Raw genomic sequence first — 18,720 nt, 5'->3', positions numbered from 1 at the left:
ACTCACTAAGGGTTTTGATAGAAAACACAAACCTTACCAATGACTCCAAATCCTTGGTCCCTCTATATTTATCAAAAGCAAAATTGGATTTCATTATTTAATCTGTCAAGACGGGAAATGTAACAATCTTCATTATAGATTTACAAACCAGGGCCCTAACATTACCCACAAAAAATATGAACATCTCAAAGATCAGGGGACTGGGGGGGGTCAATCTACTCAGCAGACATCCAACTGTGGGATACCACGGTGATACTGAATATTACAATTTAATATGAAATATGCTGTTGATATTACTGGTTACTTGAGCATCAATCAGGCAGTATGAATTATTATGATAGTAGTTATAAATGTGTACTAGCATGACTAGTAAGAGTTTATTTCAGACAATGCCATAATGAGAAGGTTCCAGAAACCATGGCCTGTTTTATTTGGTTTGCTGTTCAATATATGCAAATATTATCCAAAGTGAACAGAAGTATGGACAAAAATAAGAGAATAAAGACAAAAGAATACACTATACAATATGCTCAATCAACACCAGATAATATGCCAGCCACTGTAGCAACATGCCAACATAGTCATTGTCCGAACATATTTAAAAAAAAATATATATATATGGAATTATTTAAGGACATTTAACATAGCATCATGTTTATGCATACAGTAATGTAACAGACGCCACAAGCTGCTTAAACCTAACAGACCGTACAATGTGGGCTGAGAGAGAGAGAGAGAGAGAGAGAGAGAGAGAGAGAGAGAGAGAGAGAGAGAGAGAGAGAGAGAGAGAGAGAGAGAGAGAGAGAGAGAGAGAGAGAGACCATGCCTAAATCCAAACAAGGTCTAGTTCCTCTAGTGCAGGTATTCTCCCATCGGTACGCACAAATTTAAAAAATAAAACATTCTTCACATTTTCAAACAGTACATTTATATTTTCCAATGGGGCTATACATTTGGGTGAGTTTTTTTTCTTAACAAAGTAGCCTCGTTTCACTACCAAAAATAAAATTAAACCCCGCGGGTGAGAAGCTAGCGTCCCACATACCCCAGAGAGGTTAAAGACATACAGAGCCTGTAATGGCATTACCATAATCTCAAGGTCATGCCGAGTTCAACGAGATGCCCCGCTTGACCGTAGCTCGCTCGGTCTAAGAGCAGCGACCGTGAAAAGTAGGCCAAAAATGAAGCCTGTCCCTAAATTTCAGGTGCTTCTGGGGGACAGCGGCGGAACCGTTAGGGTTAGAAGGACAATTCAACCTCAGGAATGTTCCTAAGGCCCACCCGATCTGTGCAAGCCTAACCTTGACCATGTGGCATTAACCCTTAACAGTTAAAAGAAAGTGTTTACATCAAAAAGTTTGCAATGACTTCTCTCCCCATAGGATTACATTGCCTGCTCCCCTAAATTCAACCTGAAGCCTATGTGAGTTATGAATGCCTTATGAAACTGTCTTCAATGACAATCCATCAGGCCACTATGAGGTCTACATGTGTCGATTCTAAGCTTCCTGGAGCAACCGGAAGTAGTTAAAATCACCCTAAAAGTGTTTTGCCATACCCAACCTGCAGTTTGTGAGAAATAGTGCATTCAACCCTGTGTAAATCAGTCAGTTCTTAACGTAAAGACTTAAAACTCAGGATTCTGTAAAAGCTTCCTGTGCCAACCGGAAGTGCCTTTAACCTGTTAGGGCTAGGGGGCAGTATTGACACGGCTGGATAAAAAACATACCCGATTTAATCTGGTTACCACTCCTACCCAGTAACTAGAATATGCATATACTTATTACATATGGATAGAAAACACCCTAAAGTTTCTAAAACTGTTTGAATGGTGTCTGTGAGTATAACAGAACTCAAATGGCAGGTCAAAACTTGAGAGATTCCTTTACAGGAAGTGGCCTGTCTGACCATTTCTTGAACTTCTTTTCCATCTCTATCTTTTACTAAGGATCTCTGCTCTAACGTGACACTTCCTACGTCGTCCATAGGCGCTCAGAGCCCCAGGCTGAAACACATTATTGCCTTTCTCAAGTGGCCTATCAAGGGACTCTGGGCTTAGGCGCGTGACCCGACCGCCCCCGCCTTTGTGATTTTTTCCTCTGTTTGCCGAAAAGGAGATTCCCTGTCGGAATATTATCGCTTTTCTACGAGAAAAATGGCGTAAAAATGGATTTTAAACAGCGGTTGACATGCTTCGAAGTACGGTAATGGAATATTTAGAATTTTTTACCATTTCGGATAGTGTCTGGAACGCACGAACAAAACACCGCTATTAGGATATAACGATGGATTATTTTGGACCAAACCAACATTTGTTATTGAAGTAGCAGTCCTGGGAGTGCATTCTGACGAAGACAACAAAAGGTAATCAAACTTTTATAATAGTAAATATGATTATGGTGAGTGCTAAACTTGCCGGGTGTCTAAATAGCTAGCCCGTGATGCCTGGGCTATGTACTTAGAATATTGCAAAATGTGCTTTCACCAAAAAGCTATTTTAAAATCGGACATATCGAGTGCATAGAGGAGGTCTGTATCTATAATTCTTAAAATAATTGTTATGCTTTTTGTGAACGTTTATCGTGAGTAATTTAGTAAAATGTTAACGAATTCCCGGAAGTTTGCGGGGGGTATGCTAGTTCTGAACGTCACATGCTAATGTAAAAAGCTGGTTTTTGATATAAATATGAACTTGATTGAACAAAACATGCATGTATTGTATAACATAATGTCCTAGGGTTGTCATCTGATGAAGATCATCAAAGGTGAGTGCTGCATTTAGCTGTCTTCTGGGTTTTGGTGACATTATATGCTAGCTTGAAAAATGGGTGTCTGATTATTTCTGGCTTGGTACTCTGCTGACATAATCTAATGTTTTGCTTTCGTTGTAAAGCCTTTTTGAAATCGGACAGTGTGGTTAGATTAACGAGAGTCTTGTCTTTAAAATGGTGTAAAATAGTCATATGTTTGAGAAATTGAAGTAATAGCATTTCTAAGGTATTTGAATAACGAGCCACAGGATTCCACTAGCTGTTACGTAGGTGGGACGATTTCGTCCCGCCGACCCTAGAGAGGTTAATCCTTTACGTCCCAATAGCTTGTTCTTGTTAGCGCGTTCTGAAGGCTTCACCAAATTTTCCGACGTGCGCGGGGCAACTCTTTCAACAAAATGCATTTTTTTCTTATTTAGGTTCGTTCAAACATGTCAAACGTTGTATAACATAAATCTGTAGGGCCTTTTTCAACGAGAGCTCCAATAAGATTCGAGGGGGACGATTGCATTGTGTTTCAAAACGTTTCGAAAGGGGAGTGTAACCAGGGGCGCCGGCGTCATAATGGTGATGGCCCTCTCCGTGTGACCACGTTCCACAGCGTGTCATTCTGTCAGTTTTCACAGTAGGAGACTCAAATCACTTTGTAAAGACTGGGGACATCTAGTGGAAGCAATAGGAAGTGCTCAATGAACCATAGCTCACGGTGTGATTAAGAGGCAACGTGATGAAGTTGAGTTCGCAATTCAGAATTTCACTTCCTGTTTCGATCTGTCTCGGGGTTTTGACTGCCATATGAGTTCTGTTATACTCACAGACACCATTCAAACAGTTTTTGAAACTTTAGGGTGTTTTCTATCCACAAGTATTAATTATATGCATATCCTAGCTTCTGAGTTTGAGTAGTAGGCCGTTTAAAATGGGCACAATTTTTTTTCAAAATGCGCTGTGGCGCCCCCTATCCTAGGCGACCGTCAAGAGGTTAATTGGGGTCAAAGTGGCTGTTTCGAAGGGTTACAAAAGTCACATCTTTCCAAAACTTCATATGTGTGACTAGGTAACCCTCATGAACTGTAAATCAGTCATTTCTCCCATCAGATTTCCAAGAAAAGCTTACACACACACACAGCAAGGACGGCGTGACATAGTGTGGGGCTTACAGACACACAGAGCCTGCAATAGTTACCTTTGTTCGAACTATCAAAGAACCGTCAGACCTAGAGCTCTGAAACTTAGAAACCTGTTCTAGAGCTCAAGTCGATAGTGCACAGTGAGTTATGTGGCTCTAGAAGGTTCTCAGACCGAGAAACAGCCTCCTACATCAATTAATTTTGACCATCACAAAAATGACAACATTTAGAAAAGTCCCAGTCGCAAGATAGCTCATTCAAGGACCCCGTAGCAACGCCCGGAAAATGTGGATTTTCAGCACCAATTAAGGTCGCTGCTCGGGCTCCAAATGACCTATCGAGCCGAACCTTGGGATTCGGGGTCGCCTCAGCTAGGCCTACACATAATGTCAGCACTGGACCCGCAACTAGAACGTAACTATGTGTTTTATGTTTTTATTATGGTTTGAACAGAAGGCACTGTGAATTTTGGGCCTGCTCTGGAATATGTGATAGTTGGCTTGGTGTCAGATGGTATCAGTTTGTTGTCAGAATGATATCTAATTGACTGATGTATAGTGACTTGCTGGGTGACTTTTGTCCATTTGCAATATGTTTAAACCTTGATATACCATCACCAAATTGACATTCTGAAATCAACACCAACGAGCGATGGAGAGGAACCAGAATCACTGCCAGGCCATCCCGAGTTCATCGGGCCAGTCAATTTCGCATTCCGGCAGTATTTTTGATCATGTCAATTTCGTGATGGTAAATGCCCATTGAAATATATTGCAAATGGACAGCAGTGCGCCTGGTGATTGGAACCGGTTACCAGGAGAACATTTTTAAAATGTTTTTTAATGTCTTTAGGGGATGCAAGGGGTCCATGGTTGGGTAAGGAGCACCCCCCATCAGTTTGTTGTCAGAATGATATCTAATTGACTGATGGTCGGTGACTTGCTGGGTGACTTTTGTCCATTTGCAATATGTTTAAAACTCTTACAGCTCCTTAAGGATAGGGGGCAGTATTGACAATTTTGGAAAAAATATGTGCCCATATTAAACTGCCTCCTACTCAAACTCAGAAGCTAGGATACGCATATTATTAGTAGATTTGGATAGAAAACACTCTGAAGTTTCTAAAACCGTTTGAATGGTGTCTGTGAGTATAACAGAAGTCATATGGCAAGCAAAAACCTGAGAGAAATCCTACCAGGAAGTGGAAATCTGGATGCATGGGCTCTCTTCAAGTCGTTTCCTATTGAATACACAGTGACGTAGTAATAATTGTGCACTTCCTACGGCTTCCACTAGATGTCGACAGTCTTTACAAAGTTGTTTGAAGCGTCTACAATGAACAGAGACCAAATGAGAAGGAGGGGAAGTTGTTGAGGCAGGGGATGACTTCACTTCTTGGCGCCGTTGAAATATTACTGAATCTTCACGTTCTGAAGGCCCTAAAGATGGATGTTTTACAACGTTTGACATGTTTTAACGAACGTAAATACAACTTTTTTTTACTTTTCATCGCGACATCGTCCGCGCGCTTCCTACACTTGGAGTAGCTTACTGGACGCACGAACAACAAGGAGTTATTTGGACATAAATTATGGACTTTATCAAACAAAACAACATTTGTTGTGGACCTGGGAATTCCTGGAAGTGCCTTCTGATGAAGATCAAAGGTAAGGGACTATTTCTAATGCAATGGATGACTCCAAGATGGCGGCTATCTGTATAGCCTAGTGTATTTTTCTGAGCTCAGTACTCAGATTATTGCAGAGTGCTTTCCTCATGAAGCTTTTTTTTAAATCTTTCATAGTGTTTGCATAAAGGAGATGTTCATCTATAATTCTTTGAATGACAGTTTAATTTTGTATCAATGTTTATGACAAGTATTTTTGTAAATTGTGCCGCTGATTCACCGGCAGTATTTGAGGGAAAATATTTTCTGAACGTCACGTGCCGATGTAAAATGCTGTTTTTATATATAAATATGAACTTTATCGAACAGAAAATGCATGTATTGTGTAACATGATGTCCTAAGAGTGTCATCTGATGAAGATCGTCAAAGGTTAGTGCTGCATTTAGCTGTGTTTTGGGTATTTGTGATGCATGCTAGTTGCTTGGAAAATGGCTGTGTGGTTATTTTTGTCGATGTACTCTCCTAACATAATCTAATGTTTTGCTTTCGCTGTAAAGCCTTTTTGAAATCGGACAACGTGGTTCGATTCAGGAGAAGTGTATCTACAAAATGGTGTAAAATAGTCCTATGTTTGAGAAATAGAAATTATTAGATTTGGTTTTGAATATGGCGCTCAGATTTTTTCACTGGCTGTTGATCCCGCTAACGGGATCCGAGCGGCAAGAGATATACCATCACCAAATTGACATTCTGAAATCAAGACCAATGAGCAATGGAGAGGAACCACTATCACTGCCCTGCCATCCCGAGTTCATCGGGCCAGTCAATTTTGCATTTCTGCAGTATTTTTGAGCATGTCAAATTTGTGATGGTAATTGCCCATTGAAACATATTGCAAATGGACAGTACATTTGCAGTATGATTCAACAGTGAAAAAACATCACCAAATGGACATGATGAAATCAACACAACGAGCGATGGAGGGGAAGCACTATCAATTCCCGTTCATCCCAAGTTCATCGGGCCAGTCAATTTCTGCATTTCTGCAGTATTTTTGAGCATGTCAAATTCGTGATGGTAAATGCCCATATTGCAAATGGACAGCCGTGCACCTGGTGATTGGAATGGTTTTTAATGCCTTTTTGTGGGGAGCAAAGGGTCTACGGTTGGGTAGGGAGCACCCCCCACCCGTGCCAATCCAATAAGGGTGGTCATTTTGGATGTTTTTCCAAAAATCATTAAAAACAACAGAGTCCCACTTCTCCCTCATCATTCATGACAAATAGACCATCTAGGTTGATTCATGGCTTAACATAGTGCTATATATAATTTGGGCAGTATAAATGCCATTTGGACATGGTTCACTGACTTTTGGGTTTGGAAACTGACTTCCTATGATCATACATGGCAAATGGACAAAACATCCTGATTTGGCACTTTCAATACTTTCATATTGCATTTGGACATTTCTTACTGCATTTGGCAATGTTTCCCTGACATTTGACTTCCTATGATATCATATTGCAAATGGACAAAACATATGCCTTATGGACAAAATAAATAGAAATTATGACAATAAAATGTGACAAAAGTATGTTCATACAGATCTTATACGTGTATAACCTCTCTGGGATATGTGGGACGCCCCGCCAACAGCCAGTGAAATAGCAGGTCACCAAATTCAAAACAACAAAAATCTCAGAATTAAAATTCCTCAAACATACAAGTATTATACACCAATTTAAAGATGAACTTCCACAGTGTCCGATTTCAAAAGGGCTTTACGGCGAAAGCATACCTTGCGATTATGTTAGGTCAGCGCCTAGTCACAAGAAAACATACAGCCATTTTCCAGCCAAAGAGAGGATTCACAAAAAGCAGAAATAGAGATAAAATTAATCACTAACCTTTGATGATCTTCATCAGATGGCACTCATAGGACTTCATGTTGCACAATACATGTATGTTTTGTTTGATAAAGTTCATATTTATATCCAAAAATCTCAGTTTACATTGGCACGTTATGTTCAGTAATGTTTGCCTCTAAAACATCCAGTGATTTTGCAGGGAGCCACATCAATTTACAGAAATACTCATCATTAACGTTGATATAAGATACAAGTGTTATACAATTAAAGATACACTTCTCCTTAATGCAACCGCTGTGTCAGATTTCAAAAAAGCTTTACGGCAAAAGCACACCATGCCATAATCTGAGTACAGCGCTCAGACACCAAAACAAGCCATACAGATACCCACCATGTTGTGTAGTCAAAAGAAGTCAGAAATAGCGTATAAATATTCACTTACCTTTGATGATCTTCATCGGAATGCACTCCCAGGAATCCCAGTTCCACAATAAATGTTTGTTTTGTTCGATAGAGTTCATCTTTATGTCCAAATACCTCCATTTTGTTTGCGTGTTTAGTCCAGCATTCCAAATTCACAAAGCGTGCGCGTTTAGCCCAGACGAAAAGTCCAAATAGTTCCATTACAGTTTGTAGAAACATGTCAAACGATGTATAGAATCAATCTTTAGGATGTTTTTATCATAAATCTTCAATAATATTCCAACCAGACAATTCCTTTGTCTTCAGAAATGAAAAGGAACTCAGCTCGCTCTCACAGCTGTGCGCATGACTGAGCTCATGCCATTTTTCCAAACACCTGGTTCAAATAGCTCTTATTCTCTCCCCATTCACAGTAGAAGCCTGAAACAAAATCTAGTGGAAGCCTTAGGAAGTGCAATATGACCCCACAGACACTGTATATTGGATAGACAATCACTTGAAAAACTACAAACCTCAGATTTCCCACTTCCTGGTTGGATTTTTCTCAAGTTTTTGCCTGTCTTATGAGTTCTGTTATACTCACAGACATCATTCAAACAGTTTTAGAAACTTCAGAGTGGTTTCTATCCAAATCTACTAATAATATGATATCCTAGCTTCTGGGCCTGAGTAGCAGGCAATTTACTCTGGGCACCTTATTCATCCAAGCTACTCAATACTGCCCCCAGATCCCAAAGAAGATAATTGACAAAAAAATCAAAAGAATTTCGAAAAACGGTCCAGAAAGCACTTTTTTAAGGGGGTGATAAGTTTTAGAATTTATTTTCAAAATTTGACCCTTGGGTCTTGACTTGATGTGCATTTGCAATATGAACATTTATGGTGGAGCACACTCGCCATCTATTGGATTTTTGCTGTGTGACACTTGGCATTTGCAATATGTTTTGAAAACGGCGTCCAATTGAGTGGTATTGTACATCGTGTATATGTTTCGTACGGGGCCAATAAGATCCCATTCATTTTTGTCCATTTCAGGGGGGTATTCCCTTACATCTTTGTATGATTTGTTGTGTGCAAATGAACTCAATCTTACAGATAATGTCAAATGTGATATAGCGAAGCACCTGAGTGAGCTGGGTGTGCAATTACGCAGGTACTTTCCTGAAACGGACTACACAAACAACTGGATTCGTTATCCCTTTCATGCCCTGCTTCTAGTCCACTTACCGATATCTGAACAAGAGAGCCTCATCGAAATTGCAACAAGAGGTTCTGTGAAAATTGAATTTAATCAGAAGCCACTGCCAGATTTCTGGATAGGGCTGCGCTCAGAGATTCTTGCCTTGGCAAATCGCGCTGTTAAGACACTGACGCCCTTTGTAAGCACGTACCTATGTGAGAGTGGATTCTCGGCCCTCACTAGCATGAGGCCCTCACTAAATACAGGCACAGCCTGTGTGTGGAAAATGATTTAAGACTGAGACTATCTCCAATAAAACCCAACATTGCAGAGTTATGTGCATCCTTTCAAGCACACCCTTCTCATTAACCTGTGGTGAGTTATTCACAATTTTCGATGAACAAATAAGGTTTTATATGTAAGATGCTAAATAAAGAGCAAAATTATTGATTATTATTATATTATTATTTGTGCCCTGGTCCTATAAGAGCTCTTTGTCACTTCCCACAAGCCGAGTTGTGACAAAAACTCACACTCATTCTTATGTTTAATAAATGTATCATATAGTGTGTGTGTGTGGCAGGCTTACAATGATAGCAAAAAACAACATTTGAGTGTGCGCTGACCCTGGTGCTAGAGGGGGTACGCAGCTGGAGGTTGAATGTTTGAAGGGGTACAGGACTATAAAAAGTTTGGGAACCACTGCTCTAGTGTATGCAGTTATTTTGCTTCCTGCCTCTGAGGGGCGCTATACTACTGTGCTTTAACCACATTACACACCCCTTCTATTTACAGTCATGGAAGATTCCTCATTCAAGAGCACTGAGAAAGTCTTTTAGTTACTATGGAAACAAATAGAAGACCTGTTTGGATGAGAAGCTGAGAGAGAGGGGGGGAAATTCTTTATTATTTAAAGGGATCTCACCCCTTTTCTAATTAGTTTTGTCTAAAGGCCCCAAAAAGTGCCTCAGAGTACATCAGTATTCTAAAAAGCAGCCGAAAATCACAGCCCAGTGAAACATTTCAAATGGCAACAACTTGGTCTTCAGCTTGTCGAGAGCAAAACCAAAGGGGCAGATATACTGCAAGTTTTTCATGGGTGAACAGTTTGCGCCTGCTATTTTCTGAGGAGATTAAAACATAAAAGGCTGAACATGAAGTAGCTAAATAAAGTTGGAAATAAGGGTTGTTGGTGTTAAATAAAGACAGTATCATGGTTTGAGTTTGTTTTTACATTACTATTCCTTTTTGAACATAACAGTTGTTAACTTCGCACTTGTGTAAACATTCAGTAAAGCTGGCCCTAGATACCCACCATCACCCTGAAGCAACAACAATACATGACAGATACATTGCAAGTGTTTGCTTTTCTTCCATACTGAATGCTGAAAATGTACCACTTAAACACTTACGGCTGCTAAAAGTGGGGATTAATTGGGTACGGGACAGTTTTCATGGACAAATATTCCCACCCCCTTCCCACACAGTCTTTATTGAATACATAACGATTCCTTTCATTAGCCGGGTGATACTGGGGACATTAGTAATCATTTCTCTCAACCGGCAGCAGAATGTCAGGAGTGCAGAGTTTAACATTCACAGTGAGTACACCCTGTCTCACTTTGACTGATCTGCATATAACCCACGTGGCGTTTCACTGTCACTCAAGGGGCTTTGGCTTGCAGGCACAGCCACAGCCTTTAGAAATGGCTCTTTCTTTTGTTAATTTATGAACACAATGAGCAAATACCTTTGTTCACCTTTATCATCTGGCAAAATAAGATCAATTCAACCACAGATGAGGTGGTTAAATGCTTTTACTTAAGCGGTCATTATGCGTTTGCTTGGAAATATGCTTATGTTTAAGCATGTTGAAATAGGCTAGGCTACTGATGTACGTTTCCCAGACATCAAACTATTAGCTAGCAGATTACAATGTCCTTTCACAAAATGTTGTTTCATCTAGCCAAAATCCATGACCTTGAACGAATGACTCGAACGACTTTAAATATATAATTTCCCTTCCTTTCATGGATTTAAAACTTGTTCTTCATAACATTGCTTTAGTGTAGCATATACACACCCACAATCCTCTTCAAAGGTGACATAACAAAAAAAATCTGGATTACAAATACACATAACTGACAGACCATATAAGCAAATGGCCCATGACAACGAACATCAGCTGCCTCTAATTGGGAACCATACCAAGAGCACCAACATAGAAATGAAAAGACTAGAACACCCCCTAGTCACGCCCTGACCTACAACACCATAAAGAACCAAGGGCTCTCTATGGTCAGGGCGTGACACCATGAAACAGCAACATTTGCTTCACATCCCTTTGGTTTTCAGAGTGATTTCCAATTGTGCCTGCTGTGTGCTTTTCATTTTTTTAAAACACAGTAAAGTGGTATTCATATCACCGATCAAATTTTGCCTGCACATTGTTGGCTATTGGAGGTAGGCTATATACAACTGTTGAAAAGGCCAGAACAAGCCATTTAGCTCATTACCTACGCTCTCTTTCAAGCCCAGGGAATCGATCAACAGAGGCCATTGTTCCATTGTTGAGAGGCCTTGTGAATCACTAACAACATCATGTCTCACCCTTACAATCCACACACTTTTCCTTTATGGAGTTCAGGGATTAAACAGAATGTGCTCAGACATCCATAAATCAATGTTATGGTACCACATTGTCACTGTTTAACATTCTTGATAATGACAAATTATATTTCAATAAGCTCTTAGCGGAAAGACACTTTCCCATTTCCACTTATGAAACGTTCAATGAGACAAAACCCAGGACTAGACAACACCTGAAAGTCAGGTTCAATTTAATGATATAATGGATAAGCAGATAGTGATCCTGAGGTCCTTAGCTGTGCCACAAGGTCAACCAAACTGTGCCGCTATGTCCATGACCAAGCCTAAACTCTAATTACGCAATGTAATTTAATAATTCCATTAAGAATGAAATATTGAATGTTTAAGCCACATCCATAATGCACAATGTTCATCAAGGGAATACAGCTTATGGTATGAATGCTCTAGCTCGTCACCAAAATTAATATAAATAAATAAAGGAAAGAATAAAAATAGAAAAGGTAACGGGCCAAATGTACCATCACTGTACGCAAATAAATGATCTGGGAGTGAAGGATTGAGAGCTCTCTCAAAGGGAAAGGCATTTTCGCTCAATCAAAAAGGGTCAACTAATCAACACATGCTGTTTAAAAGCTAAAATCCCCTTAGACTGACTTACAAACAGGGGTCAGGAGTGTTAGCAATGTAAAACCATTATAGATCCATGGATTCGATTTCAGTACCTTTGCTGGTTTGTTCTCCAGTCTCCTGTTGTTGTAAACAAAATATATTCTTTGAAACAGTTTTTTCAGTGTTCAACCCAGTATGGTCAAGAGACTATGTGCTGTTTGCTTTGCTTCAGCTGTGTCTTGGTACACAAAACACCCTCTATTGTTTATGTGAACTCCAGAGTAACTTCTTAATTACTTTTAATCAGATTTACAAAAGCCCCAAATCTCTCAAAAGAATGAGCTCAGGTGGATTTTCTCTCATGCGTCTCACACTCCCCTCTTGATCTGACACTTGAAAAATGAAAACAGGTTAAATTTGGTTTAAAAAGTAGAAGGTAGCTAAAGCTAGATTGTGTATGTTTCCAAGAAAATAGCTTATATATGAAAACAGTTAGCTTTATGCATACATCTAACCATTTTTATTGAAAACAACATCATTCCATGTTCATCATGTCAACCATACAACTTGTGTGTGGTGTGTGTCTCCCATATCCAAGTCATGTCTCAAGTGGCCATGCTGCTATAAGGTAGAGGCTCGGTGTGTGAAGTGGCAGGGTGGAGACATAGAGACGGTGAGTGGCAGCAACTACAAGGCCACCTGTCTGGGTTTTTGTGTCTCCTCAGAGACGCAGGGACATAAAGGAGAGAGAGAGAAAGAGGGAGAGAGAGGGGGATGAAAAAGAGAGGGAGTGTGAGAGAGGACATGTGAGTGGCAGTTGTCACCGCCAAGCTCTCACGACTGTCAATAAATGACAGAAAGTTCAGCCTTGGTCTTTGAAAAACCCATACTCCCCTCTTGTGCAAAGAAAAAAAGGGGTCCTCAAAACCATTTGGTAAAGCCAGTGAAAATTGGCTTGATATTAGCCTTGATTGATAGTGGTGATGATGGTACCAAGACCAACCAATTAGACTTGAAGGGAGAACAACAACAACAAAAGGTACTCTCTCTTTGATAAGCTGTTGCAAATCAGTTTTTAGAACTGTAGGCAAACCAAAACCGAAAATATTGTACCTTTACATGTTGGTAGGGCCTTGTTCCATATAGGTTTTCCATCCAAACCGATAACACATGTGATTGTGGCTTGTCCAACAGCAGTATATCCAGAGTTACATTGATAGGTCACTGTGGAGCCCAGTTTGTAGTCCATCCCCACACGACTGCCGTTCATGATATTTCCAGGGTCAAAACATGCCTCCCTGGGTTTCTCTGTGGAGTAGAAAACATATACAAGCTCAAGATAAAGTACTGTGCAGGACAACAGGTCTTGAGCAGAGAGAATTGATTTCAATACAACACCAAGGAGGAAAATGTAAAACCATTTTTATTTTGCTAAAGCATTGTAATTTATCCATAAATGCAAAAGAAACTCAGCAGTTGAAAAGCCCAGATATCATTAACAGGTAGGGTATGCATCGTGAGATATTTGATGCATTCAAACACTGAACATTCCAGGGATTCCCAGAAGCTGCTACTGATATTTTGATCCCCTAGTTTATCGCCTAGACTTCTGCTGTGGCTCTGCGGTGAACCTTAATGTATGAGGAAGAACACATGGAGTTTGAGAGTAAAAAAGAGCAGGTACAGTAGAGTTGCTCCAAGGCATCCTCAATAGAAAAGACCAGCACAGAGGGGAATGCAAGGTAAGCATGTGGGTCTGTAGAGGCAGCCAACCAGTGTCCTTCTGGCAACAAGACACTCAAAGAAGGACAGTTGGAAAAAGCTCTGGAGGTGGTGCTTGTATACACTGCCAAACAAGATGACAGGTAACAGCCCACTTCTTTCTGCTGCCCTGTGCTTTGGGGAGCAGTGAAAGTAGGAGGCCTGAGGTGGGAGATTCTATCACTGAAATTGCTACAGTGCATCACAATTTCAACAGCATTTCAATACCCAGAGACAGGAAATGATTCTCAACATATAAGGCCAAAGTCTACATGCTACTGCCCATAACCTAAAGCTACATTTTGAAATGGATGTATGAATACATTAGAAATACAGTAGTAGAAAACTTAATAAAAAAAATATATGAAGTATATTACAGTAATAAGTATGAAAACAGAAATGGCAATGCCATTTTTTTTTTTACCCTCTTTAATCAACATTTAAATGACCTTAGTTACCGGTGCATGGATGGGGGGGAAAAACTACGATATAGGAGATTGATTTACAGGAAAAAATTGTGTTTTTAGCCTTGGGAGATGACAAATCTCACCCAGTTCCCCTTAAAGGTAATTAGCTGCTCTTATCGACAAAAGCACAGCTAAATACAGGGCCGTATGTACAAAATCAAACAACAAATTATGCTATTGATTGGTTTTAGTAAATCTTCCAAGAAGAACGAGAGGTCAAAAAGGAAAAATACTACACACATCTGTGTTCATGGGTTTTGTGAACTTCATGGGCTTAATAAATAAAACCACTTATCCAGTCGATCATCAATGCACTCAATCAAAAGGCATTTAATACAAAGACGTAGGTTGGAAAACCTACTGTTTTTCAGATGCTGAATAGCTCTCTATGAACAACAGGCAAAAGGGCCAGCTAATAAGGACAGTTAGCTGACAGGAAGAAACACATACAATAAGGCTTTATCAATAAATAGTCTACAAAATATATTATCCAGTGGCTAGAAATCTTTCATCCTAACAACCTATATCTATTGAAAACATTTCAATAGAGACATCAACCTTACAATATGGCCGGAGCTATACACTTTCAAAGAAAGCTAGGGTCATTTCCTACGAGACTAACATGATGCATCACTTGCCTTTGAATTCAATGGCAAAACCAGACATCCCGAGGGAGGCATCACTTCTGAAGGCGAGGAAGAGGCTGTTCCCACTGCTCTCGATGCGCTCCGGAGCCTGGTTTCCCTGCAGGCTGCTGATCAGTGGACCATTGGAGTTCTCACCCTCATAGATGTGCAGGAAGTCATAGCTGGGCTCCATGTTGAAACTGGGAGGATACAAAAGAGAACCTGGGTCATAAAAGACTGATGCCTGATTCACACTATAGGGTCAATCAGAAGCATACTGTGCTGGCTCGGATATTTCCTTTTCACATATTTCCTTTCACATTGTCTTTTCTAGCAACTATGGCAAGGCCAGCCCGGCTCAGCCTGGCTTGACCCTGAATCAGGCATGTGGGGGCTGTCTGTACTGTCAGATCAGTTTGTTTTGATTTTTCTCATGGGAGTCAATGTAATTCCTGTGGGTACATACACCGCTAGCAAGTATTCTACATTCATCACACAGTAGGCCTATAACTCTGGGGCGGCAGGGAGCCTAGTAGTTAGAGCATTGGACTTGTACCCAAAAGGTTGCAAGATCAGATCCCCAAGCTAACTGCCCCTGTACAAGGCAGTAACCCACTGTTCCTAGGCCGTCATTGAAAATACGATTTTGTTCTTAACTGACTTGCCTAGTTAAATGAAGGTAAAAATAAAAAAAGTAACACAAGCTAAAATTATACATTTTATAAAAGCTATTCCATTTATAGGTATCATCTAGGGATATTGGATAATACAGTACAACACATCGATTTGGATAATATTTGAACAAAGGCAAACTATTTCACCTCAAACACAGCAGTGTTTGATAGTGTTTGATGTTTGTTTACGGTAATTGCCAAACTGACAAAGACAGAGTGGAATCGCTCTTTCCATCTATTCTTTGACTTTGGTCCTTATTACCGTGGGTGGCTCAAAGCGTAGCATGAGCGACATACCTTTTGAAAATTAGGGCTATAACAAAGTCAGGGTTGACTTTAATTCTCCAGTCACATTCTTTTCCTGGTGGGTATGGCTGTGGATAGTTGGGTGATAGAATTACCCCAGCAGGGCCTGTCACGTTGCCGCCACAGGTAGCTATCACAACAAGGAGAGTGAGGGCAACACAGGTTTTAATACGACATGTCTCCAACACATTAAATGTTTACGGTGATTGAAGTGACAAAACAGGCCCCCATAGACATTCAGTGACAAACAGTAGTGATGGAATTCCTTCCTGCAACTGTCATTCAGAAGGGTTATTAGCATCTTTGCTTTTCTTTTTAGCGTTGTGTGAGACTTGTTCTATTGCCAATTTAAGTGTGTGTGCTAAGCAAAATCCTGTCAATCATGTGCTTGTTTGGGAGGGTCTGTGAGAGCAACATTTGTATAACCTTAGTAATCTTCCACCGTTACTAATGATTCGGCCTATAAATGGCCTTCCATCAAACAATGATCAGTGTTGTAGTAAACATGTCAAATGACTAGAAGTGACAAAGCGTACTGTCTGACAAAGGATTTGTTGACAATGGCAGAAAATGCCAATTACATTTCAGTTACTGATGAATCATTCTTCACACAGGGATTCACACTCTACTGAGGCATGGTTTACATTCTTAAGGATTCATTCATTCTTATAATAAACATGTCACTCATTCAACATAAAGTAATTAAACTGATGCAAATGAGTGGTTGGGTGCCCAACACCAACAGTAAGTGGTTCATAAAACACTGCTTACATGTATTTTCAAATACCACAAATCCTTCAATGAAAACAAGGCAGTGGGACGCTATAGGCCTAATATACAGATTCCAAATCACCTTCTTGCAGCAGAATAATCCTAAAGAGAACATCTACCTATTGTACAAACCCTTTGATGACATACAGGTATAGCCATGAAAAGAAAGGTATTATTTCTCCATTACTGTGGAGGTCAAAGCAACATACCTATACAGGTCGGAGGGTCTGGCTGCCAATAGAACCTGTTATTGAGCTGTACACAGGTGATCTTGTCTAGGCCCTGGACCTGGTAACCTGGGTCACACTGGAAGGTGATAGTATCCCCAGGCTCCCGACTATCCCCGTAACGTGTCCCATTTTGGGGTGTCCCGGGGTCATTACAGGTCGTTGCAGTAGTAGCTGAAATCACACAAATTAATCCCTTATAAACATTTTGACAGGACGGTTTTAAATCATACAACTCTCATTTTTTTTCAGCCAACGGCTGATAAAGATATAAGCATAATTTCATGTGTTGAAATCATTGGACTGGCAGCAAACTGATTTGTGGAGACTAATTGTCTTTTAAATCATATTTCCAGAAAATATTTGCCATTTATATACAAATGCTATGCTCAATTTAATTTACATATATTTGTATGAAATACTTATTTGTCAAAAGGATTTGTCATAATAGTGTTTTATACATGGCCCAGAGTAGGATAAAGTGAGGGAAATCTCAAGAAACATACTGTAGCCTTTGTCTGAAAAGCTACTGAATAGAATGTCATGTCCGAATTCCTCTGGTCCATTGTGACAGGTACTACTTACTTGAGAACTGAATGGAGAAGCCTGACTTGCTGATGAAGTAATCACTGTCAAGCTGGAGCGTTAGGATGTTGAAGGTGCTGTGGGTGTCTTCGGGCAGAGCTGACCCACTCCATTCCTTCAGGAGGAAACCCCCCTCAGTTGGACCGTCCCACACCTTCAGGATGTCATGAGCCACTTCCGTGTCAAACACTATGAAGTGGAGGCTAAATAGAGAGTAGGAGGGGGATATTGATTACACACTATGCACCTCCTTAAGAATTAGAACCTTTCATACTGAAGTCTGGTCTTACCATTGGTTTACATCTGTGACAAACACCTATACACTCAACAATACTCCATAAATCAACTGTCCAAGGGTTGCTACTGACTTGTAATAAGAAAATATCATTGGAATTCTATAGAACCAGTTCTCAAGTAATGTCTCAGACCGATGAAACATCTATATTAGATCATTCTTGCTCACCAAACCATTTAAGGAATGTTTCAGTTATGTTCAGCAATAATTAGGGAGAGGATGAGTTCTTTCGATTTTTACATTTTTACATTTTATGCAGTTAGCAGGCACTCCTATCCAGAGAAACTTTAATTAGTGCATTCATAAAGGTGAGACAACAACATATCACTGTCGTAGTAATTATATTTTCCCTGAACAAAGTAGTTATCAGCAAAGTCAGTGCTAGTAGGAAAAGACAAGTGTCATGAGATTTATTTAAGATACTCTTTAAAGAGGTCGGGTTTGAGAAGATTTCCTTAATAAAGTCTAATAGCCAGTGATGTCAATAGTATTTCTCCTCCTCCTTCATCTGTAAATTGCTTGAACTGAATTGGCATATCTGATTTCTATGGCATTTCAAGTGTGCATAATTGGTTTATCTTTGGGGGTTATTGTTTTGTTTTTAAGAAGCCAGTAATGGACTTGAAGGAATAGATGCTAATGGTAGGAAGGCTAGCAGTGGGGTGAAATGCAATCAGCAATGGCACATTTAATCACAGCTTATTTTCCAAAAGTGCAGCAGAACAATTGCTCCGCTATACTAGACACGCCTCGCTATAAACTCACTGATTTCATTTCAAATTTAAATGG

At 40.0% G+C, this 18,720-nt stretch overlaps 1 protein-coding gene across 1 annotated transcript in view; it reads right to left on the bottom strand.

Moving 5' to 3' along the window:
* Nucleotides 1-18,720, bottom strand: part of LOC106612532 (CUB and sushi domain-containing protein 1) — a 556,683-nt gene that overhangs the window by 128,181 nt on the left and 409,782 nt on the right. Inside the window, exons 26-30 of the mRNA XM_014213739.2 lie at nucleotides 17,637-17,839; nucleotides 17,034-17,225; nucleotides 16,045-16,183; nucleotides 15,086-15,273; nucleotides 13,333-13,527 (exon numbers count right to left, since the gene is read on the bottom strand). Coding sequence (XP_014069214.2) covers nucleotides 13,333-13,527; nucleotides 15,086-15,273; nucleotides 16,045-16,183; nucleotides 17,034-17,225; nucleotides 17,637-17,839 — 917 coding nt within the window. The remainder of the gene's footprint in view (nucleotides 1-13,332; nucleotides 13,528-15,085; nucleotides 15,274-16,044; nucleotides 16,184-17,033; nucleotides 17,226-17,636; nucleotides 17,840-18,720) is intronic.

This window comes from Salmo salar, chromosome ssa01 (genome assembly GCF_905237065.1).
Source record: "Salmo salar chromosome ssa01, Ssal_v3.1, whole genome shotgun sequence".
In the NCBI taxonomy this organism is placed as follows: Eukaryota; Metazoa; Chordata; class Actinopteri; order Salmoniformes; family Salmonidae; genus Salmo; species Salmo salar.
This window is presented reverse-complemented; position numbering and strand designations above follow the sequence as displayed.